The sequence below is a fragment of the Anomaloglossus baeobatrachus genome, chromosome 6 (assembly GCF_048569485.1).
Source record: "Anomaloglossus baeobatrachus isolate aAnoBae1 chromosome 6, aAnoBae1.hap1, whole genome shotgun sequence".
Taxonomy (NCBI): domain Eukaryota; kingdom Metazoa; phylum Chordata; class Amphibia; order Anura; family Aromobatidae; genus Anomaloglossus; species Anomaloglossus baeobatrachus.
The window spans coordinates 453,384,167-453,410,439 of NC_134358.1; the positions used below are offsets into that span (position 1 = coordinate 453,384,167).

General features: G+C 40.2%; 1 protein-coding gene across 4 annotated transcripts in view; it reads right to left on the reverse strand.

The window, feature by feature from the left end:
• RARB (retinoic acid receptor beta) overlaps positions 1 to 26,273 on the reverse strand; it is a 964,546-nt gene that overhangs the window by 255,969 nt on the left and 682,304 nt on the right. The window contains exon 1 of one of the 4 annotated variants that reach the window (XM_075315282.1): positions 6,146 to 6,763. The exons of the other annotated variants lie outside the window; for them this stretch is intronic. Within the exon in view, the coding sequence (XP_075171397.1) occupies positions 6,146 to 6,308 (163 nt within the window). The 5' untranslated portion in view covers positions 6,309 to 6,763. Of the gene's footprint in view, positions 1 to 6,145; positions 6,764 to 26,273 lie in introns of those variants that run through there. 4 annotated transcript variants of the gene reach the window in all.

Below are 26,273 nucleotides of genomic sequence, written 5' to 3' on the forward strand. Positions count from 1 at the left end.
ATAATTTAACATTTTAATGTTGAGTACTGTTAAAATATGCCAATAAGGTTGCGGCACAGTGCCAATTACACACTGAACTCAACCCAAGCCAACCTTTTACATTTTATAAGACACTGAATGAGTTGTATTTAGACATTTATTGGTCATCTGCCATTCCATTAGACTGCAAAACCTTGGTAAATGTATATTAATTTCATTTATGGCATGGTCAGACAAACAAAATTAATATAAAAGATCATTTTTTTTGTTCCAATTTGCTCATGATTATCTACAGAAACAGATGGCAATATAGCCAAGGCCAGCTATATATGCAGGTATATGTATTGAAAGTACAAAGGTGGCACCAGATAGCCCCACAACATAAAGTATTCTTAAACAGATATTGTTCAAGAAAGATTAATTCTACAGTATAATAGGCACCACTTTTAAAGTGATATTTAGGAATAAATAATTAGAATCATAAACTTAGATACTTGGCACAAAAGTATCATGGACAGTTTTGCCCAATCTAGTCAAAATATGTTGCCAAGTTCAAAGGCAACCTTATCACTTAATTCAAGGCCTATCTAATTTTTGAGAATGCTGCTTTTTTTATCAAGGGTTAATGTCAATATTAGACAAATTGGAAAGTACACATCCGAAGCGCTTTTCACGGCCACTATTGTGCTCATTTCAAACCCCCAAAAAGATGTCAGCTTGAGATATCAGAACGTCTGAAGACATTTTTTCGTAGTGATGGCCCAATCGCAACGTTGGGCCCAAAAATTGGCATTTGACCATCTTTAGAAAAAGCATAAATAAGCTGGTATTTTTACTTCTCTATTTGTACAAGTCAGCATAATTGAAACCTAATTTTATGGCAACATCCCTAGAATGAATCATTGGTAACCCAAAGTGTGCGTTCCATTGAAGAGTAAAGGTATATGCTACTGGTAACGGCTGGTTCATCCGTGGTTGCCTACAATTCAAGTCTAAACTGGGAAATAAACCACATAGACAATAAGTGATTGTGGAATTTTCCCAGTTTTGCTTTCTGTAACAAATATAAATTACTATACCCCAGAGTATTTATTTCTTAAAAAAAGATGAGAGCGGAACACAATCTCTTTACTGTGAAATGAGCTGCGTTCTAACAAACATAATAAAATAATTATATTTGCCTTAAAGAATTTCTTTGGTAACACATGGAAATATGATTCTAGATTAAAACATCAGGAACTAAATTTTCACTTGCATTCATTTCAATTTCAGTTAATTATAGCCCCTGGCTTCATAGCAGTCCAGGCTCTAGTCTTTTGAAGCCCGAATTGGCCTACAGAAAAGCGGTTTCTTACAACTGCGGACTTTGATGAAAAAGTAAAGGTGATTCGGCTTGCAGTTTTAATGGTTTAATTTAACAAGTGAATGTAATAAAGAGCTGTCTCCACGCACAAGCAAAAGATCCTTGAGAGGGGGAGCAAAGGCGGTAAATGGGACATGCAGCACAAGCAGATTTTGGAAGTTTGCCTTTCTTGTAAGGGACATTACACATGGAGGTCAGGTCTTGTTGGATTTTCTATGAAAGAGCAAATACTTCTCGTACTGATAACTTCACAGCTCATCTCAGGTAACAAGGGGAATTTCGTTGACACCTGCACTAATTCCTCTTAACCTTTTATTAAAAAATTCAGCCCTCTCGTGACGCTGTTCTGCTGATTCAAAGGCTTCCATGCAGATGACACATTATTATTAATGTTCTAAAATCTCATTTTGGCCCAGGCAGCCAAAGACTGTGATATCTCTTGAGGGGAGGAAAACAAATCTGTGTTCTTATTATAAAAGTAAATCTTTCAAATACGTGGCATTAACATATCCCTAGCATCAGAAAATGCTATTTTGTGACCAAATTAAAAACCCATTTTGATTAAAAGAAATGGACAAAGTACAAAAATAATCACAGAAGAATAATATACCTAATTCATAATAATTGACAGCAGTGATTCTTAGATCACAAATAAAATTATAAAAAAACCAAAAAGTTTGCAAAAACATTCTCTCTGGTGTCTTTTTTTAAAGGTCCATCTATTAAGTGTAGTGTGCCTTATATAAAGGTTTCCAGAGATAATGATATCTATTACAACTGCCAAATTGTTAGACCATAATAACATAATGGGTTGAAGGTATAAAAATTACTCACAGGGTTTGTGTATAGGGCAAACTCATAAGAAATTCCTGATTAAAGAAGTCTAATTCAGCTTTTCAGCACAACACAATATTCACCGTCTTGGTGGTTCAATTATGTTCTACGCACAATGTAATATTACATTTCTAACGCTGATGTTGATGTGCTAATTTCAGAAAATGGCTTATCTAAGGATCGAGTACACAGAGTTTTCTGCTCATGTTTCCCTTACTATGTCTTATACAGTAAAACTACCACGAAAAGGAAAAAAGAAAGAATAAAAGAGCAACCTCTAACAAAACATTAAATACGAGAGTGAGCGAAATAAAGGAGGGAATGTAGAGGAACCATCTACAAAAGAAGTATAGTAAAATTTGAATATCAATACTATATGGTACATCTTTTAAAGATTTTTTTTTCCACATTTTGGAATAAAAAACTAATTTGCACTAAAATCCTCACTGAAATGTATCTAATCACTACTTACTGTCACTGTATTTGTTTTGTAAGACTTTCTTTTATACACCTTATACCATTTCTATAACATTTGTTATCTGATACTATTCCTTTACTATGTCTACATAAAATGGAATTTAGAATACATAATGTCTATAAAAGTCCCTTACTATTCCTTTACTATGTCTACATAAAATGAAATTTAGAATACATAATGTCTATAAAAGTCCCTTACTCTGAACTGTTTCCCTATAGTAGAATAATATATAGAATTTGAGTTTTGTATATGAGAAATGTAAGAGAATGACTGTATAGTCCTACATTCAGGATTAGTAATCTATTGAGACATGTTATGTATTTGATGGTGTATTTTGGATACACTATGAAACAACAATGGAAATATGACCGTAAATTCAAATAATATAGTATAAAAAGCAGGGAAAAATATTTTAGTGCTGAATTCTTGTGTTACAAACTATTCTATCATAATACGAAGGCAAAATATCATTGGAATCGAAACGTGTTTTGCCAAATTTACCATGTCAGTAGCAACACAAATTCCGGAAGGATTTTTCCCCTATCATCCCGAGCTGTGATGAAAATCAATGAAGTGGGCAGGGCAAGCCTTTAGCTGATGGGGATTGTGTGGATACTGTACGGTGTGAAGGAGCAAAAAGGGCCTGATTTTTACAACATTATTAATATTAAAGGCTCCACAATATATCACGTAGGCGCTATGTCTTCTCACTCTCTCCGCACATACATTCTATCAGCTAACACATTTTTTAACTCACTGATCCACCCATGCTGAGTAGAGAAAAAAAAGCAAAATGGCACCATAAAGAATGCTGTTTCCTCTCAAAATAATGGTGTGATCGATGATGGCCGCAGCCTTAACATAACCGAGCACAAAACAGCCAAGCATTATTGTGATGCTACAAAAAATGACTACACATATAAATCTGCGCTTCACAGCATAGTAAAAAATGTGGAAGATAACTGTGGTGGAATGTAATATACCTCTTAAAAGCAAAGCTTCAGTACTTAAACTTTACTTGAAATTCCACCGTCGAGCTACAAAAAGCTGTGTGTTTCTTTTCACTGTTTCTTACTAAACCTTTATGCCGTAAAATAAATACTTCAATAGCTCGGAGAAGAGACACCAAATATAAATGGTACCTGTACTTATGTATGTAACATAGGCTGAAGACAGAGATCTCCTGGAAAATCAGGATGAAATACTTAAGTCAGGTTGGTGTGAAAAAAATGGCTGAAAACAAACAAAAATGTATAAAATTTATAAAAAAATAATATCTAGAAAAATAACACAGAAAAATAAAAATATATATTTAAAAAATGAAAGCATATACAAAGCATAGCACAATATCAATATTTATCTTAAAAGATTAGAGCACATATATATATATATATATATATATATATATATATATATATATATACTATGCAATTTTTAAACAGTTTACGGTAGGGGGCTGCTGTAAAATTATTATTTCTAAACTTTTTTGATTTAAAGCTCAAGTAAATTCTAAAAATCATAACAAATATATTTGATAAAAACCTTAGGCATCACGGTATCTAATTGCACATCTGCCAAGTCAATTAAGGCTTTTTTTTCTTATATTACATGTTTGGAGCATGCGACCCCTTTTCTTCTTTTGCTATGGATTTAACACTTGGGTCGTGTCCAAGGCAGATTTTACAAGCCAAAATTTAGCTGGGGGAAAAAAAATCTGTTTATATACTCTTTCACGAAAGCACTAGAAAATAATTTATGTAGAGGCCAGATTTATAAAACATTGAGGGAGTGGTGTGGAGGAGGAGGCTATGAACACATTGAAATGCAATCATACATTACAAAGGTAGTTTGATGGTGGTAGAGCACATGAGCTTTCCCAGTTGGTCTATAAGCAACTTTACGAAGGGCTAAACCCAAATTGTAGACTGTTGTCACCAGGTTCCTGATATCATGTAAACTAGTGATATGTTTAACATCTTCACCGATTGTACAAAAAAAAGTCCCTGAGAACTACAGAATCTCATATGTAAAATATAGTACCAGATAGGTAGATAGACAGGTAGATTTCATAGATAGAGAGATTGATCAATAGATAGATTGATCGATAGGTAGATAGAATTCATAGCTATAGATGGATAGATTGATAGAAAGATAGACAGACGATAGGTGAAAGGATAGATAGATCAATAAATAGATACAGATAAGAATAGATAGGTAGATAGATCGATACATTAAAATATGAAGAGGCAACACTCTATAAATTGGTAAATAGTGTGATCTTTATTAGCCCATTCGAATTACTACCATAAACATTTTTTATACGATCCTTTTTATGGCCATAGTTTCTTCCACATTACGTGGTATTTACAAACTTTGACTATTGTCATAACCCAAGACCATACACAAAAGTTAAAAAGTACATATATCAGTACATTTTTTTGTTACCCTATTTGTTAATCAGGTTATGCATACAACAAATATATTGTCACACTTTAATGTATATTAGGATATGTAATCCAGTAACTGTAAAGAATCCCCATTTACTTAGTAGAGGCACTTCAATAAGGTGTCTTGAGCTCATAAAGCAAAAGAAAGTAACAACATCATTTAGGAGCAATCCATAGCCAAAGTGTCGAAAACTGTTTTTAAAGCATTGAGATGAATAGCTTAGCAATTTATCTAAATCAGTGTCAGTGAAAAGCAGCATCCTGCAGGCTCTTTGGGCCAGTGAATGGTGTGTGCATTCTGGTGCCTTTGGTCATTTCTCAAAGTTGAAGTCAAAGTGCTAAAGCAGCACTACTGTTTACAATATATGTGTTCCCCGGCACTGTGTCAAGATCAGATAACAGGACTTTGCAGACCACAAGCAAAGAGTTCTCCTCCTTCACAAGCCTCCTACTGTAAATGTGCAAACCACTGCCTGTAACTTGGGGCATGGCTATAATTGATGGCTAAACACCAAAGTGTCCAGGAGTCAGGCTAAGCAGGGCAGAAACTTTTAAGTCAGAGCAAAGCAAATTTCAAGGTGCTAAGGTCAAACTTTAGAAGAATTATGGCTTTGAAGACAACCAAAGGTTTTTTTTTCGAAGAACACTTGTGAGTCTAAAAATCTCATAAATATTTAGTAGAAAACTTTAAGCTAAATGTCAGCAAAAAAGGGGTAAAAAGAAAAAATAAAAGAGGCCAATTTAAATCAGATAGTTATTAATTATTATTTAAATATTATTTATTTGTCTTTTCAAATAAAAGACATGATGTGAAATAAATCACATGTATGAAGCATGTATATAATTTTATGGCATGCATAAATATGACTAGTAAAGATGTGCAATAATTCAACATAAAATATTCATTTTACGTGACGGCGATGGTAAAATATAAAAGGAATGCATTTTAATTGATGTGACTTTAAAGTTCAGTTATTTATGGCATGCAGTCAAAAGCAGCGAAGAGAGCAAAATAAAGCCAGCCGGGCTGGTGAGTGGACCTACATTGAGCACTGTGCCGGTGCTGGTGCTGCCATTCTGTCTGTGCCAATCCGCTGAAGCACGCTTTAAGAGCTTTTTCCTGGAGCATGCAAGAAGACGGGCTCGCAGTGTAGAAATCCAGCATTTGTCCAGGGCTCACAGCTAGCACATCCATACAGTCAAACATGATTCCCCCCTATACAGAATGCCTGGAAAAGTGCTTTTCCTTTAGGTGCAGAGTAAAATGGCATCTAAAAGTACACCCAACTCCATCAAACTCTGCCCCTTTTTTTTGGCACGTAGGCTGTTGGTCTATTTCCCAGACCAGAATCATGAATTATGACAGACAACACAGCTAAAAGCCTGTAATTGATCCAAATGATCATTTACTATTTTCCAAGCTTCCCAGCCATTCCAGCAGAGCAGGCGAGGGGGACGGAGAAATCCAAGCTGTCAGCTGCAGGCAAAATGTCTCTAAATTCCTGGAGCTGCTCGCAGCCTTCTGCAGCAGGGAAGGAGCTGAACCTGCTCTCCAGTTGTAACTGAGCTGAAAGTGGGTAAAAATAACAACATTTATTTCATCCAGGATCCAGGTCCCCCCTTCTGCAGCGAATAGATCCTTCTGCTTTTGAACAGCTCACTTCCTACTACTTGTGTCACACAAAATGAAAGATTGGATTGCCTAATATATGCGAGTGAACTCTCCATGAACCCTTCCCAGGCTGCTAACCTTCAAATGACCCAAACCAGTCTGACATCACCAACTCCCAGGATTCTCACACAGCTTAAAGCCTACCAGCAGCCCTGCAGACGGAGCAGAGAGAAGCAGGCAGCCTCTCGCTCGCTCGCCTGCATTATCCAGGGCTGGGATTCTACCATTACTTTCTAAATGTAAATACACAACGAGAAACAGGAAGGGAACAGGAAAATGTACACACTGGCTTCATGTGTCAGACGGGATCTGCCACCGGTTGTATTTGTTCTTCCACCGGCTCCTTCTCGGCGTCTTAATCAGACGTGTACATAATCCAGCTTTCCGCCATCCTCTCGAAAGACTTAGCTGTTCCAATTTTGCAAAGAAGATAATTTTGCTAAATTAAAATTCAATGCAACTGTCACAGAGATTTCAGCATCGCGGCTGTGTCGTTTCCTATATATATAAATTTGTTCTTTTTACACAGTAGCAATCGAGCGCTAACATGTCTGCAGATAACCAATAATCCACAGCTATGAGAAGGGGGTGAGAAGGCACATATGTCAAATTTAATCAGAGCTCTGTGCTTTTCCTTTATTAGAACAATAAGATGGAAAACAATTAAGGGCATGGCGGCGGCAGCCTTGGTGTTTATATCACATCACAGTTTGCCTATGGGGTGAGTCTTCTTTGATTCTGGTCGCCCTAATCATCCCCTCTTGCAGCCCGCCATCAGCACAAGAGGCCACTGTTGAGGCATCCATAAAAGCCATGTTTGCCTTACGTTGCCTCTACATAAGAAGGGTGTACTCTAAAAAGTGATTCTTTCCACTTCAGAAAGCCATTCTAGAACACTTAGCCTTGTAATCTGCTGGTTAGATCCTTCACAATATGAATCCCTTACTGGCTCAGCATCACCACTTGATATTATAGTAACAAAGGGGTTATTACAGATACTACTGTATATAGCAATAAACATTACAGTAATAAAATCGGCAAAAATGCTGAAACACTAACATAACATACCTGTCACTAAATAGTCAACAACCAGTTACATTTCTTCATGATAAACATCTAAAGTAGTTGTTACAGAGTTGAACCTCCTCCATAATTCTGCTTTGAATTTTGACTCCTATAAAGTGCTCTATGGCCACATAGGAAAGATTCATGAATTTAGATTGAATTTGAATATGTTTTTGACCTTATGAAGTAGAAAGAACTCACCGAAACACGTTGTTAAAAAAATCACCATTAATTTTTCCTGGAGTTTCCTTCTATTCATGGCAGTGTGGCATTAAACCCTTCCTACACCATTCTAAATCTACCATGGACACATAATAAAGATTCATGAAGTTGAATTCAATGAGATGTAACTAATAAAATGCCAACATTTCCATTTTTCAGGTGAAAGCGTGACTGCTAGTTATGAGCAACTACTATGAGCAAACTTATGTGCCAACACAATGGGGCCGATTTCTCAGTGCAGAAATTTTCTTCTAAATGTTGTACACTTTTTTGTGTAAATACTTTTAAAATATTGTGTAATGGCCAATTTATGTGACAGGTAGACTATACCTGATGAAGGCTTTTGTTAGCTGAAACGCGTTATCCGTTATTGTCCGTTTTTAATCGAACCTAATAATAAACCTTTGTTCTTGAAGTTTTTGCAAACTTGCACTGATATTCCATTTATCCTCCGGAAGCGCCGAAAGGGATTTATTTTATTTACTCCATTACCCACGTGGGAGAACCTTTTCAGGACTCCCATTGTTTTTCCCGAGGATTCGTGCTGCATACTGGAGGATTAATAAGAGTTGATCCACTACACAGATCACACAAGCGAAAACAGAAGAAATCTGCACGGTGAATGTAAAATTCGTGCGACAATTGCAATCTGTGTTTACATACATCTACACTTAGACTTGGTGCCCCGTTGTCTTCCTCTTTTTTTCTATTCTTTTTAAATATCGTGTAATGTAATGTAAAGGCAAATTTATGTGACACAAGAATGTGACAAGCTAAAAATATGGACAAAGTTTCAAAATTGCGTCAGTCTGACTTAGCATTCTATTTAACCAATGTGTGTACAGATACACTAAAGATCAAAATCAGAGAACAATGTATGATCACTTGCTTTTTTCAGAAATAATGTAATCTACATTGATCATCATTTGAAGGTTTTTTGTACGGGGTGCACCATGCCACTAGAACAGTGTTTTACAAAAGATCCAAAGTTTATCAACAGTAAACCTTTAATTTGCCCAAAACATGATGATCATAATTAGAGAACAACAAAACTGTAGCACAGAGAAAGATTATAACTAAATTTTCTGAAGATAACAATAGTCACATGTCAGTAGGAAGTGTACAGGTCTTTGCTTTCAATGACTTCAGTACATCTGCGGCCACAGGACATCACTAGTCTCTCACACTGCTCTGGTGTGATCTTGGTCCACTCTTCTTCCAGTCTCTCCCACAGTTCTCTGACTGTTGTGGGTTTCTTGGCCATAACTTTGTCACCAAGCATTTTCCAGATGTTTTCTATTGGGTTTAGATCAGGACTCTGGGCTGGCCATTTCATTGTTTCAATATTTTCTGTTTCAAGGAACTGCTTTACTCATTTTTCAGTATGAGAGGGAGAATTATCCTCCATGAAAATTGCTGGCTGATTGAGTGATGAACACAAGTAAGGAACCATGTGCTCTTGAAAAAAATTCTGATGCACACTTGCATTCATTCTGCTATGCAGCTGTATGAGAGGTCCAACTCCTGCTGCAGAAAACATTCCCCAAAATATGACACTTCCTTCACCACCTTTCACTGACTTCTTAACACATGTTGGGTTCAGTCTTTCCCCAGTTTGTTGACGAACATAATGTTTCCCATCAGACCCAAATAAACTAAAATCCCTTTCATCACTAAAATGAACTGTGGATCACTTCTCCTCTGTCCCCACAACATGCTCCTCACCAAAGGAGAGTCCAGCCTTTCGATTCTTTCTGCTAAAGAGAGGCATGGTTACTACAGTGTGGGCTTTCAGTCCAAATGCTCTTAAACGTCATGACATTGTATGATGAGTCAGAACCTTACCCTGTTCAGTGCTGAACTGGTGACTAATTCCAGCTGCAGTGTTGAAACGATTACCCATGGAGATTCTCCACATTATCCTGCCTCTCTTGTGAGGGCGACCAGCCTTCTTGGGGGACTTGAAAGAGTTTGTGATGTTGTAAAGATGCAATATTCTCGAAATTACAGACTTGGAACATCCAACTTCTCTGCTATGGCTGATAGGGTCACCCATTTGGCCTTCATCTGGACAACCTGCCGCTGGAGGGTTTCAGTCACTTTGGAATGGCACACCATTTTTGCAAAGTCATTGCAAACTGGAAAGTTAGGCTGCCAGTTAAATAGGTTTGTCAGATAATTAAGTAAATTAGCACCAGGTGCCACATTAACAGCAATAAGTTCTAGGTATCTGAAAATATTCTCTAATTTTGATCAGTGGTTTTTTTACATCTATTTCATTTACATTTTTATTATGTGCTTTGGAATAAATTCAATTTATAAAATAAGCTTTAATTACTGCTAGTTTACTCATGTTAGTATAGAATCACATAGGACTACACAATGACCTTAACATTTAGGAAATTGTGTGTTGTTCTCTAATTTTGATCTCCACTGTACAAGCAGTATCTATACACTGTTGATCATGTTGCACCAGGGTGGGATTTTTTTTTATAATATATCATTTAGATCCCAATTTGTTACAAAACATTTAGTGGTTTTATGTTTAAACAGATCCAAAATGGCAAAATGGCTGGTATTGATGAGATAGCAATTTTTAAAGAAGCACATCCAGTTCTTTTTTCTATAGCTGCATCAACACCTGATTGCATACCTTTTATTTACAGTGTATATAGTGTCATGTGTTTCAGCCTGCTGTTTTTCTCCGTTTAGACTCCATCTTGATTCCAAGAGCTCACTATGCATTTTATTTCTCTGTGCTCTATTAAAAATCCCATGTTGCATCTGTACAGCATCACATGGCCAACCACGGACAGTACCATCTCTATCTGCTGCAATGATATTGTGATTATCTGTTCCTCAATAATCTCCAAACTAAACTAATAAATTATATGTATATGGTAAGGTAGGCTGAACTATGATGTCCTATGATAAAACTGTTTTGCAGCCACTGTGCAGTAATCATCATTATCTTTGATATGAGCTTCTGTCATTGTGTGGAGAACCTTCAGTGGTATGGAACTATATAGCTATACACCAGGTAGAGTGCCCATGCTCCCCCCTAATACTATAATTGGATCATAAAGCAATAGAAAAAGATGGCATAGTTTGGTAATCATATTTTATTTTTGGATCATCATGTGCATGATGTGTTTGACTCAGGGAAGAAATGTTTTATAGCAACAAGGCAAGCCCGTGAAAGAAGGTACATTTGGTGGAGGCATTCTGATTTCTAGGCAGTATTCTACTTTGAGATTATGGGTCTGGCAAACATGTAGCTGTTAAGGTGGCTTTACACACTGCAACATCGCAAACGACATCGCTGTAACGTCACCGGTTTTGTGACGTAATAGCGACCTCCCCAGCGACATTGCAGTGTGTGAAACACATCAGCGACCTGGCCCCTGCTGTGAAGTTGCTGATCACTACAAATCGTTCAGGACCATTCTTTGGTCCTTTGTTTCCCACTGTGCAGCATGATCGCTAGAAAGTCTCAGTGTGTAAAGGGGACTTAAATGTGCAGGCAGCAGGAGCCGGCTTCTGTGGACACTGGTAACCACGGTAAACATCAGGTAACCAAGAAGCCCTGTCCTTGGTTACCCGATATTTACCTTCGTTACCAGCCTCCGCCGCTCTCACTGTCAGTGCCAGCTCCTGCTCCTTGCACGTGTAGCAGAGTACACATCGGGTAATTAACCCCATGTGTGCTGTAACTAGGAGAGCAGGGAGCCAGCGCTAAGTAGTGTGCGCTGCTCCCTGCTCTCTGCACGTGTAGCTACAGCACACATCAGGTAATTAACCCGATGTGTGCTGTAACTAGGAGAGCAGAGAGCCAGCGCTAAGCAGTGTGTGCTTCTCCCTGCTCTCTGCACGTGTAGCTACAGCACACATCGGGTAATTAACCCGATGTGTACTGTAGCTAGGAGAGCAGGGAGCCAGCGCTATGCAGTGTGCGCGGCTCCTGCTCTGTGCACATGTAGCTGCAGCACACATCAGGTAATTAACCCGATGTGTACTGTAGCTAGGAGAGCAGGGAGCCAGCACTAAGCAGTGTGCGCTGCTCCCTGCTCTCTGTACGTGTAGCTGCGTGCGCTGGTAACCAAGGTAAATATCGGGTTGGTTACCCGATATTTACCTTAGTTACCAAGCGCAGCATCGCTTCAGTGCGTCGCTGCTGGCTGGGGGCTGGTCACTGGTTGCTGGTGACAGCTCACCAGCAACCCGTGTAGCGATGCTCCAGCGATCCCTGCCAGGTCAGGTTGCTGGTGGGATCGCTGGAGCGTCTGACTATGTGACCTCTCACCAGCAACCTCCTAGCAACTTACCAGCGATCCCTATCAGGTTGTATCGTTGTTGGGATCGCTGGTAAGTTGTTTAGTGTAAAGGGGCCTTTAGTTTGACATGCACCACCAACTTAAACAATGTTGAAGACCAAATACACCCATTCATGACTACACTGTGTAATAGTAGTGGTGTATCTCAGAAAGATAACAAATCAAGGTCTCAAATTCCCCAGTTCTTAAGCCGCTGTAACACTTAGCGAGATCACTAGCGAGATCGCTGAAACGTCACAGGTTTTGTGACATATCAGCAACCTCGCGTGACAAGCAGTAGCGAGCGGGCCCTTGCTGTGAGGTCGCTGATTGTGACAAAACGATCAGGACCATTTTTTGCTTGTTGGTCTCCTGCTGTGCAGCACGCATCGAAGTGTTTGACGGCGAGACGTCATTACATGGGTCGCTGGTGGCTGATGGCTGGTCGCTGTGGAGATCTGCCTGATTGACAGCTCAACAGCGACCATGTAGCGACATTCCAGCGATCCCTGCCAGGTCAGATTGCTGGTGGGATCGCTGGTATGTTACTATGTGTAACAGGACCCTTAAGAGTGCTTTACACGCTACGATATCATTAATGAATTATCGTCGGGGTCACAGTGTTTGTGACGCACATCCGGCTTCATTAACGAGATCGCAGTGTGTGACACTTATGAGCGACCTTAAACGATCGCAAAAGCGGTCAAAATCATTTGCCGCAGAGAGGTCGTCCTGAAACAAAAAATCGTTTTCTGCTTATTAGCGATGTTGTTCGTCGTTCCTGCGGCAGCACACATCACTGTGTGTGACACCGAAGGAGCGACGAACATCTCCTTACTTGCCTTCACCGGCAATGCGGAAGGAAGGAGGTGGGCGGCATGTTCCGGCCGCTCATCTCCTACCCTTCTTTTCTATTGGGCGGCAGTTCAGTGACGCTGCTGTGACGTCGCTGTGACGCTGAACGAACCGCTCCCTTAGAAAGGAGGCGGTTCGCCGGCTAGAGCGACGTCGCAGGGCAGGTATGTGCGTGTGATGCTGCCGTATCGATAATGTTCGCTACGGCAGCGATCACCACATATCGCCTGTACGACGGGGGCGGGTGCTATCGCGCTCAACATCGCCAGCAAATGCTAGCGATGTTGCAGCGTGTAAAGCCCGCTTCAGTCTGATTGAGTATCTGTAGATGATTAGGAGAAACAAGTTTGATCTACTGAAGCCCCACCTGACAACTTGCAGGACTGCTTCTATTGTTTTAGTGCCAGGTACTCGTACAACAGGAAATATTTGAGATCTTGTAGTGCCCATGCCTCGATGGGCTGCAGCTGTTTGGTGGCAAAAGGAAAACCCACAGAATATTAGGCAAATGGTTTCATCGTATGGCTTACTGTTGTAAAATGAACATTACATTAATAGATTAAAAATGCTACAATATCTTTACGCTGACAACATTTGTATGGGCTGTTCATAGTTGGAGAACACACACTTCGGCATTAGCATCCAATAATGTAATATAATAGTAGTAATCATGATGAGCAATAGACGAGATAGTGGTGATGTTTAAACTTTTCTTTGGCTGGAGACTGGAATTTTAATGGGAGCGTTTAGATTTTTATCAGTGACACTTAGCTGAAGCCTGTTACATCATTGACAGAAGAGGAAACAACATGTCCAGAAGCTAAAGGAAAATTTGTACACAATATGTGTATAAAACTTTGTTGTTTTTTTAACAATTTTGTATATAATTATGAATTTTTTATAAAAGACATACTGACGGCTTCTAGCACTGATTGATTCAAGTGAGAGTGATGTGGTAAGTGTTGATATAATATTCTATACTATGTGATAAGGTATATCTTTGTTCATATAACTTTTATATACCCTGAGTTATACAGCAATATTTATTTATTCCAGAACCTCTGTGATCCATTCATTCCCCATGGTACTGCTGCAGATAGCCAAGTATAGCTATCAGCAGTCCCATAGATAATTAATAAACAAGAGCTGCGCATGCTTTACCTCCTCTGAATTTAGATGGGGTTCTGTAGTGCCCTACTCTAGGGATTAATGGGTGTCCAAGTGGTCATGCCAACATAAATCAGTAAGTTATTCCCTAACCTGTTGATATGGGATAACTTTTAATCTAGGAAAACCCCTTAAATTAACTTTTTTATTTTATTTATATTTAATAATGTGTTGGGACATATATATTAGTAAATGCTACAAAATTAGGTATTTCATGCTTCTTTCTTTAGTGAAGCACACACCAATCATGTCCGCAATACATCTGATAAAATAAAGATAAAGTGGACAACCCCTTAAACATTGCAGCACAAGAACAATTACCGTATTTTCCAGCGTATAAGACGACTTTTTAACCCCTGAAAATCTTCACAAAAGTCGGGGGTCGTCTTATACGCCGTATAATTAGGTGATTTATAAGCCCTCCCTATCTCCAAGACTCTGCCTCTCAGTGAAGCTCCCACAACAAAAAATATTCTCACCTGGCCTCCATTCTCGCGGTGTCATCAGCTGTTTCTTGTGGACTGCACGCCCATAGACCCCTCCGTGATCCCGTCCAGTTCCCGAAGCCGCCGCTGCAGGCTACCATCATGGCTTTACTGCAGTTGAATGCTTTACGGTGGCAATGGCGGTACGGTGTGTGTGTGTGCGTGTGTGAGAACAACGGCATAATAGGGGACAAGGAGGGGACTAGTAGGAGGATATTACTAAATGATGACAACATTACAGCAGGGGACATTACTAAACGATGGGCACATTACTAGAGGGTCCAAGGAAGGGGCACAAGGATGAGCACATTACTACAAGGGGGGACAAGGATGGGCACATTACATTTTATTGGGATCTATTTTTATTTTTGAAAATTTTCCAGTAGCTGCTGCATTTCCCACCCTAGACTTATACTCGAGTTAATAAAGTTTCCCAGTTTTTCGTGGTAAATTAGGGGCCACGGCTTATACTCGGGTCGGCTTATACTTGACTATATATGATATGTCCCAAACTCTATATTTTAACTGGAAAAGTCAGGGGTCGTCTTATACGCCCAATCATCTTATACGTCGGAAAATACAGCAAAATACTATATATATAGTAATATATATTATATATAATAATAAGAGATTACATATGCAACATGTTGTGAACCAAGGCTCAGATGTTTATAGAACTGTACAGTGCAGTATATACACTACTCACAAAAAGTTAGGTATATTTGGTTTTCAGGTGAAATTAATGTAAAATGTAAAAAGTGCACACTACAGTGATATTGTCACAAATCAGGGTACGGGCGCTCCTTGTGTATCTTTTGGAGCAGTAACGTCACGTACCCGAGGTCGCCCAGCCCGGTCTCCTGAGTCACGAATGGTAACCTGGATTTTTTGGGATTGTGACACTAAGTGTCAAAAAGAGCCTACTGAGCATGTGCGGGACTCCTATGTGTCTTTAACACTATCTGAGCATGTCAGTGATGTGGCACGTTTTACTGGCCACCATGACATCATCAGTAACATGGCAAATTGCTATTGGCCACGGAGACATCATCAGTGACGTGGCAAGTTTCTATTGGCCGATGACATCATCAGTGACGTGGCAAGTTCTTATTGACTACAGTGACATCATCAGTGATGTGGCAAGTTTCTATTGGCCGCGGTGATGTCATCAGTGACGTGTAAGGCTCTCATTGGCCAAGGGGCTGGCTGCATGTGGTTCCTTTATCTTATGGGCGGTACAGAGGTGATAAATATCCCTGACGCCCTCATGGAGGTGCGCACTCATTTTTGTGCATACAGCAACACACAGCTACCTTAGATAGGGATACACGGCAAAGTCCTACCAGATTGATTGAGGGTCAGAGGCAGGTTAGGGTGAGGCGTCGCGGTCACATCCACAGCGAGTTAGGGTCAGAAGCCGGCTAGGCTGGGCTCCAGAGATATCGGGGTTGTGCCGCTTAGGAATCGGTGGTTAACCTGCTATCCCCTATTACAACCCGATATAGGAGCAATACCCTACACGCTCACCTCTGCTTATACCCAGAGTGTATACTAGCAGCATACGGATAGTGTTCGGCAGGTCGATCCCTATCCATACTGTGTATGCTATTTATATTAACTTCTGTGAAGTCACAGGAGAGCATTACACCGTCTCTGGTCTTGTGTATAAACAGGTTCCAGTCCATATATATTATCACCCGTATCGAGGTCTGTTTGTTAACAGGATACCATTCATTATATATTATTACCCGTATCGGTTCCTGTGAGGCAACAGGGTCCAGCTATATTAATATTACAGCTTCTGTGTGGCCTACAACACAGAAACTGTACACGCAGGTTTGGGGTACTTACTATACCTGCGTCTACACCTGTGTGACTTGTAACATAGGCATATATTATTATTCGGGGTGTTGTTGAAGATCAGTATAGCCCTAGGCTATCAGCTGCAATTTACCACCCTTGCACAGCGGACCCTGACCACTGATATTGGTGTACTCTCACCTATTACCATATCAGTAGGTCCATCCGTAACAGATATTTTATCATGAAAGCAGGGCATTTAAATTGAAGCATGCAATGGTGATTTCCTCATCTCAAACAATTTCTTGAAACAAAAGCCAACAACAGTGGTAGGTATACCACCAAATAATGTCAATGTCTCAATAACTTGTCATGTGGCCTTAAGCAGCATTTACAGCCTGTCAACGATGTCTCATGCTGTTTACAAGTCAAATTACTATCTGATGAGGAATGGCATCCCACACTTCTTGAAGGGCGGCCCGCAAGTCATTGAGGTTCTGGGCTACAGTTTTAGGAGCCTATACAAGGAGACTAAGCTGATCCTATATGATTTCTATGGGGTTCAGGTCTGGAGAGACTGCAGGCCACTACATTTTAGGTACTCCAGTCTCAAGCAGCCGTTTCGATGATCTGGAGCATTGACACCCATGGACATGAAATTAGGCCTGTGTTGTTCATGCAGAGGTACAATGACTGCACTATTGATGTTAATCAGGTAGTAGGGGCTTGTCACTGTACCATTCATAAAGTGTAGTGCATTTCTATATTGACTAGTCACCTCTGGCTACAGTGTGACCCCACTACCACCAAAGGCTCATCTGGTGACAACAGTGGCTGATGCATAGAACTCACCTTGACGTCTCCAACATCCTTGGTGGCCATCATTTCTGCTCAATGTGAATCTACTTTTATCAGTGAACAGTACTGACGCACACTGGTCCCTCATCCATTGGAGATGTTCCCTGGCTCATGCAAGATGATGACTCGTGTGCTTGGTGGTGTGGTCAGGTACCCTCGCAGATCATCTAGTTCGCAGACCACACCAATCTAAATGGTTTTGAATGGCCTAATGTGACACTTGGGTGCTTCTCACCTCTCTTAAATGTGCCTGGCGCTGTGTGGGATTCATGATCCAGTTCCGAAGGGCATTGTGACTCCTCCAGTCTCTCTGTATCTCTGTTGCAACCTGCTGATGACACTATATGACATTCTTAGCTCAGTGGCCACTTCTGTCTGATAACATCCTGCTTGAAGCCTCGCAATGACGAGATACAGCTGATCAATTGTTAGGTGTCATCATAAGCCTGCTTTACATGTTACGATTCTGCATACGATATCGTATGCGATCGTAACCGCCCCCATCATATGTACGGCACGTTCAATTTTGTTGACTGTGCCGCACAAACGATTAACCCCCGTCACACATACTTACCTTCCATACGACCTCGATGTGGGCGGCGAATGTCCACTTCCTGGAGTGGGAGGGACGTTCGGCGTCACATCGACGTCATGCGGCAGCCGGCCAATAGAAGCGGAGGGGCGGAGATGAGCGGAACATAAACATCCCACCCACCTCCTTCCTTCTGCATTGCTGGCCGGGAGCCGCAGGACGTAGGTAAGATCTGTTCATCGTTCCCGGGGTGTCACACACTGCGATGTGTGCTACCCCAGGTACGATGAACAACCTGACGTTCAATCCATGAGGAATGAACGACGTGCGTGCGATGAATGTTTTACCATTCATTCGCAATCGCACGGAGCTGTTACACACTACAATGTACCTTACAATGCCGGATGTGCGTCACTTATGACGTTACCCTGCCGACACATCGTAAGATATATTGTAGTGTGTAAAGCGGGCTATAGTCTCATGGTGTCAAAATGTGAATAGTATAATGAGGAGGACTGTTTAAATACCAATTCTAATTGAACCCCAAAATTTATTGAGTGATTCATGGATCAAACACTTGTGAATTTTACCATTAATCTCCTTGTTAGAAAACAGCAAGTTGTGCAAAAAGTATTGAAACATTTAACAGTTGAACTTGTGCATTCAAAAGTTTAGAGAAGGTCACATTAAGTTCACCTGCAAGGATTAGAGAGCAATTTAGGATCATTCTGAAATTTCCCTCGAAAGCCAAATATCCCTAACTTTTTGTCAGTAGTGTATGTATGGATAAAGAAATGCATGGAAGAAAGTACAAACTTAAATGCTTCTGGACTTGTGAAATACCATAATTTTGCAAATTATATTTTTTTATGTCAAAAACAAATGCTGGAATATCAAGATTCACGCATTATTGGATACTTTATTAAATGACTTTTAGGTACTATGTGTTCTCATCAGAGCAGTAAGTCAACATATCTGAACAATTCCACTTTACACAATTACTGACTTTTGATTTTATTCTTCTGAAAGTATATGTAATAGAAAATATTTAAAACAATTGAATCTACTGTTGTGTTTCTGCTACATAAACTTATGTGTACATGATGTCTTTTAGATGCCAGGCTACCTGATGAGCTTTTCTAGCAGAAGACACTTTAGGAAAATGCTGGGCTGGCTTTCAAAGCCTGACAAGACTGGACATATGCAAAAGTAGTTTTTATATTGTAGTGTCCATGTTTATTTTTGGATTTTTGATTTTAGCCCTTTTTCTGGCGGGTTCCCTAACTGACCCACCTGAAAAAGACACCGTGCACACAGCCTAACATTAGTATAAAGTGGGAAAATTAGGCCACTTCACATGTCAGTATTTACAAGCTAAAGCCTGGAGTGTGTCTAAATCAAGATAGAAAAGCAAATCTTTCCCATTTTATTTACGTAAGTTAAAGAGGTTGGCCACTACTTTAACACTGATCGCCATCAATGCCGATCGTACGGGGTCAAACATTCCACACCCCCGCCGATCAGCTGTTCTTGGTCCCATTGGTGGCAGCCGGAAATCCTCAGTTCCGGAGATACTCGTCTTCTGATAGTGGCTGCGGCTGGGTACTGCACATCCACCTCCCATTCAAATCCATAGGAGGTGAATGTGCAGTACCCGGCCACTGCCGCTATCACAAGATGGGGCAGCTCCATAACTGAGCATTTCCGGCTACCTACCGTTGCCAGGTCCGAGAACACCTGATCAGTAGGGGTGCCAGGTGTTGAACCCTGACCAATCAGAAACTGATGACCATTCTTAAGGACATGTTATCAATGTTAAAGTAGTGGTCAACCTCTTTAGATGGCTATTGGTCAAACAAAGCTTTGGTGGATTGTTCAGCTGACAGCCATCTAAGTAGACTCTCCCCTACATAGGAGGGCTTTATCGGCCAAGCACTCCTGTGTACTCTATGAGAAAGGTGCTGGCTGACACACTAGCCGTCAAGTTTTCTTCATGGAGAACAACAGTCTAAAATCAGACACGCGCAATTGATATCTCTCCTGACCATCAGTCGGCTGGAGCCCACATACTCATTACTCTAGGGTGTATGGAGTCCTGGTTTATATATCCTGGTGCAAAATACTGATGTAAATATGCAAGTGTAAGAAAGTCAAAATATAAACTAAAATAAGATTTATACAATGAAAAAATAGTATAATTGCAATAATTTGATTCACGGTTCAATCTACAATGCATTATTTGTAATGACCTTGCGCTGTGTTTCTAAGACCCCACATTGTCAACATGTATTTTCTTATGACCAATACTTTTCAAACCCTTCTTTCCTAATATCACCACATTGTATGTCATTGTAAGGCTGCATTCGCAAATCTGTGTTTTTACATCAGTGAGAAAAAGACTGGGTTTTTTTAGAATCTGATTAACATTATTTTTTTTTCTTCCATTTTTTAAAACATAAGGACATGGGCTCTCTGAACTTTCTATTGACCAATTGAGTCTTAGTAATGGTTCAATTAAAAACTGATTTTATACGGACCCCCATAGACTTTAATGGCCAAGTCTGATCCGCAAAGTATATGAGAATAGGAAAGGCTCTGAGTCTCATGCACTAGATACACAAGTCTGGTTTTAAAACAAATGTGTATATGGATTGATTAAATTGTACGAGTCTCTGTGCTGTCCGAGAAAAAAACAAAACACGCAGCACATGAATGGGTGAAAGTGACTTAAAATCAAATGTCTTCGTCTTTGGTTTCATGAAAAAATACTTGAATTTTTTTCTACTACATTTCCTTCAATATTAGGTAGTTTGTTGTTTTGCGTTCATAAAACTTTTGTTCTTCTATACAATGTACATAAAGCCCGTATCTACAAGGAATGAATTTTCACAGAATGACATTGACCTTGTCAACAAAAAAGACGCTGAGAATACGACACATTGCCACCACTTTCAAAAACAAGGCCAAAAGAAAGTCCTTCTAAGATAATTGTTGTGATTACCGTTAGGTATTAGCTTTACAACAATACCATAGAAATGTTTTCTGCTTCAGTTGTTAATGTGTTTACTACTTGTCATAACAGATCAATAACAATAATAATAATAATAATAATAATAATAATAATATAAATTATTTACCAACTAAATCTGAAAAAAATTGACAGGTTATTTCCATTATAACCCAGCACAGCAGGTAATGCGAATGTTATACAATTGTTAAGATAAGGATTTGAATGGGTTAGGCTAGCATTAAAAAAATAAATTAGCCCTGGATTGAATGAAAAAATAAACGGTGGCATAATTCTCTTCCAGCGACCACGTGAATCCAGCGCAGGCCGCTTAGGGAGTCTATGTCGGCTCTGAAAGTGGTATCTACCCCATCCGGATGTCCCAACAAAGCTGAAGCCTGTAAATGGCTTCACAAGTCAGGTGACTAGAAGAGCATGTCATTAGATGATTCTACATACAGGGCCTTGCGAAAGTATTCACCCCATGGGCTTTTTTATTACAATACAATCTGTGTTTGAATATTTTTGTAATTCCGTTTGTGAGCGATCCATTAGCACATAAACGATAAAAAATAAATGAGTTAGTGACAAAATATATAATAGGGGAGGACGGCTGAACTAGATGGACCTAGGTCTTTTTTCAATGTATGTAACTGTGTAATTACATAGCACTAAATAGCCTAATTTGGGGAAAAAAAATAGGAAAAAATGAAATTTATGCGATAAAATAAATATAAATTGCCATGTATATATATATATATATATATATATAAATATATAGATAGATATGTGAGCAAGGATGGTTGACCTTAGGGAGATCAACATCCACCACTGCGGAGACACCATCACGTGTTTCTCAACGCAGGGATTCTAGAGCAATGCCCCCTGGGAAATATTCAAAGCAAGAAGGCCTGCGGAGACACCATCACATGTTTCTCAACGCTGGCAGGAAACTAGCCAGGTCTTTCAGGCCTTCTTGCTTTGTATATAGATAGATAGATATATATACATATATATATATATTTATTCATCCCTTTTGCTATGAAGGCCCTAAAAATTGTTGGTGCAAGCAATTACTTTCATAAGTTACATGCTTCATGAAGGAAAGTCCACCTGTGGGCAATCTAAGTGTCCTGGGGTCTGTCAGTATATACACACCTTTTCTGAAAGGCCACGGATGCTGCAACACCATTAACCAAAAGGCACCACTAACCAAACAACAGTATGAAGAACAAAGAGATCTCTAAAAAACCAGAGACCAAGCTGTTGAGAAGTATAAGGCTAGGTTCGCACACTGCGTCTTTTTGACGCTGCGTTTTTGTGCGTTTTTGACCGCTAAAAACGCACAAAAACGCACCTGCGTCAAAAAAACGCATCAAAAAACGCATGCGTTTTTGCCGCGATTTGGTGCGTTTTTGGCTGCGTTTTTGATCTCTGCGTTTTGCTGCATTTTTCCAATGCATTGCATGAGGGGAAAACGCAGAAAAACGCAGGAAAGAACTGACATGTCCATTTTTTTTTTAACTCAAAAATGCAGGTAAAAAAAACAGATGTGTGCAGACAGCAAAAATGAAAACTCATAGACTTTGCTGGGGAAGCAAAGTCCTGCAGTTTTGAGGCCAAAAACGCAACCGAAAAACGCGCAAAAACGCCGCGTAAAACGCACTGTGCGCACTAAGTCAGGGTTAGGTTCTAAAAAAATATCCCAATCTTTGATGATCCCAGAGTACCATCAAATCCATTACCATCAAATGGAAAGAACATGGTACCACAAGCCTGCTAAGAGAGGGCAGCCCACCAAAACTCTCAGCCCAAACTCACAGCCTAAATTTGCAATAATTGTAACGGGTCCATTGTTAAAACTCTGCTGCTATGAGTGGCTAAATGTTCACACCACTTCAAGGTGGAGCCGGGTCAATGTGGTCTAAAAATAAAATGTTGATTTTTACGTAATACTTTTTTCTCGAGATACACTTTTTTCACATAAGATAGTTAAAGTATGCTGAGAATCCCATAATCCATAAACGTTTCCATAGCTTGCGATTACCCCCCCCCCCCCCTGAGTAGGGTGGCCCTGATTTCCACCCTGCCCTTATAAATGCCCATACAGCATATATATTAAAGGAGTTGTCCAGGTAAAATAAAACCTTAAACAGGGGTCTCAAGATGGAAAATATAACAAACATATACTACTGTCACACACGTGGATCGAGCATAGGCCGGTCCATTGTCTGCTTCATCACATAAAGCACTGCTGAAGTCACCCTATCGCTGCAGCCAACTGTCATGTCTCTACTTCCTTTGCTGGCAAAGACCATGGAACAACGTGAATCCAGGTGGGATCAAGTAGGTGAATATTAATGAGTTTGTACATTTTTACAAATCCAGTCACCTGGCAAAGGCTTTATTTTGCCCAAACAAAAACTGTAGAGCTTTATAATGAATGAATTAGATAGGGGAACACTGGTAGTTAATGTTTCGACTCTTCTCCGTGGGTTTTAACTAGTGATGCAGATCAGGCACCTTCACTTGTATTATTATTTTTTTTTTCTAATCTCATACAATCCCTTTAAACAGGGACATGAACATGTTCTCCCTTTCTCCAGAGTCCTATAATGCTGTCAATTGGATGACTCACTTATACCAGAAGTTACATGCCAGAAATCGTCCTCAGGGATAGTAGTGAACACAAAGCTTGGCAGTGAAAAAGGAAGTCTTTGATATCCATATATATATATTTCACTTTCTGCATTACTGGATAAAGATATCAAAAACATTTTTTTTACTTCAAAGTCATTTCAAGGTTAAACTAAACAGGATAACCATCTGCATTAAAATACTCTCGTTACTGCCATAATAAATATACATTTCATTACAGTGCTTTTCCATTTATTATAAGTGATGGTACATTAGTAGCCTATGTCATTAGCTGTTAATTGGTGGGGATCTAATGAAGGAGCTGCAGCGTTTAGCACTCCTGCACAGCGGCACTACTGAACACTCCCTGTGCAGGGAAACGCAGCACAGTTATATTAACTTAGGTTCCAGACCCTAGTAATATTCCACAACATTGTGTGCTAATTATACACTATCAAGCTTGGGCTATGATATTCTTTGTGGAGCCTCAGTATCAGGAGTATTACTGACCTGTTTACACTGCAACATGAATTGTTCATTTCAGAATGATAATAGCAATTATTCCACAATATCCTTTCCCTTATTACTGACATTCATGTTTAGTTGTTCTGCATAATTATTCTCAGCACTACAAGCCAATTATACCGTTTTTGCAAACATATTTTATCAAATGTTTTTATAAAATTTCAGTATGAAACTATAATACTTGGTATAAAACTTTTCCACAAATAACCCAACGACACTTAAAACATAGCAGGGGCCATATATAACCTAACTGTACTTGAAATATTAAATACCAAACTCAAATTCAAACCATCATTTAACAGGGACGATAAGGACATTCTGTTAATTAGTAGAAAAGTCTAATTTGTTCTTTTTGGTACTTTTATATGTATATTCATAACTCATGTCGCGCCCAGGGATATGGGGTACTCGATCCCGGGCAGTGTTTATCTCAGGAATGACATTGTGGTGGCCATTGCTTGGTTCCGTGCCCTGGGTCCTTTTTGTAATAGGGGTATATTTACAGAGGATTTGATTAGTGTTCATATGTGACGCCACTTGCGGTATTGTGACTATATGGATGGAGCCGCCGCTGCAAAATGTTACTACTTGGGCTGGTGTTAATTGCAGCCTGGGTGGTTGGCCCTCTGCAAGCAGGGCCCCAGAGGATGGGTGACGTGATGGGCGTCGGAAGAAGGTAGTCCACACAGTAGTTTAGTGCAATTGGTCTTTGCTCACTGATTGTTGGTGGTAACTGGTTACCCGAGGCCGGCTGGTTTCACCTCCATGTCCCCTTCGTTCCAGTGCCAGTGTAGTACTCTGGTACCTTCTTTCCCTGCACCTGTCTCTGGTTAATGGGTCTCCGTGGCATAGAGCAACTGGGGTCCCTGTCCGGTGGTTTGTCCACTTCTGTCCGCCTGACGGTAGCCTGAACCCTGTGGGGTTGGAGTCCTGTCCCCGGTTCTCCATTTGCTACGGAGTCTTTGGATTCTTAAGGTCAGCGAGGTCCTTGATGGTCCCCTCGCTGTGCAGGTGTTAACAGGCTGGCTTGGAGCTTCTACCTGTCGTAGGGTCCTGTACCTCGTCAGTGCGTAGTTCCGGGAGTACTCCACCGGCAACTATCCTCCTGGGTACCAGATTACTGTCAACCCCGAGTCAGTGCATCTCCTCCTGTTCACCTTCACTCCTCGACTCTCTACTCTGTACTGACTACTGTCCAAAGTCTGCCCCTCCCACCTGGTCAACTAGTGGACTGGACTAGCTCCACCTCTAGGCGACCATCCATTGGTCCGACCCTAGCCTTGTACCATTGTATGGAGGATTGTTGGGGAAAACTGGGATTACCTGGAGTTTTTGTGTGTGACTGGCACTGGTCTTCTGGGGACCTAGGGGGTAGGCCCTGCATCCTGGTGGGGATGCATAACCTTCTAGCACGCTGATGGTTTCAGGGGCGCTACACTCATACTTTAGGCTCTTTTCATTTCATTAGCAGTATACACATAGACCCAAAAAAAATACATTTAAAAGAGTTGTCTAAGCAATAATCCAAGATGTCCGCCATCACATATTTCAGGCTGCAATCTGTTCTAGGTAAGCCCTAGGATTGCTTGCAGATTGAAATAGGTGATGATGGTCATCTTGGATAACTTCTCAGAGAACACCTCTAGTAGATCCATAGGACTCCTTGTAGGCTGTTTACATCAGGGTCTATATTTTATTTTTTTTTCAGGATGAAATAGCATAGTCGTTTTAATAGTACAAGTGATACTACAGTCTGTGGTTCTAGCCAGTACCAACCAATAGACTACAACATAGAAGTTAATGACATAACAGATAGACTAGAAGCAAAAATCAAATGCTTCTATGGGGCTCAGCTCTGGATTCCTGACAGGTGCTTCTCTGTGTATCTCTATAATGGCTTTTTATCTTAAGTCCCAGTCACACACAATGACTTACTAGCAATCCGAAACAATGCGACCTGATAGGGATCGCTGGTAAGTCGCTGGGAGGTCGCTGGTGAGATGTCACACAGTCAGACCTTACCAACGATGCAGG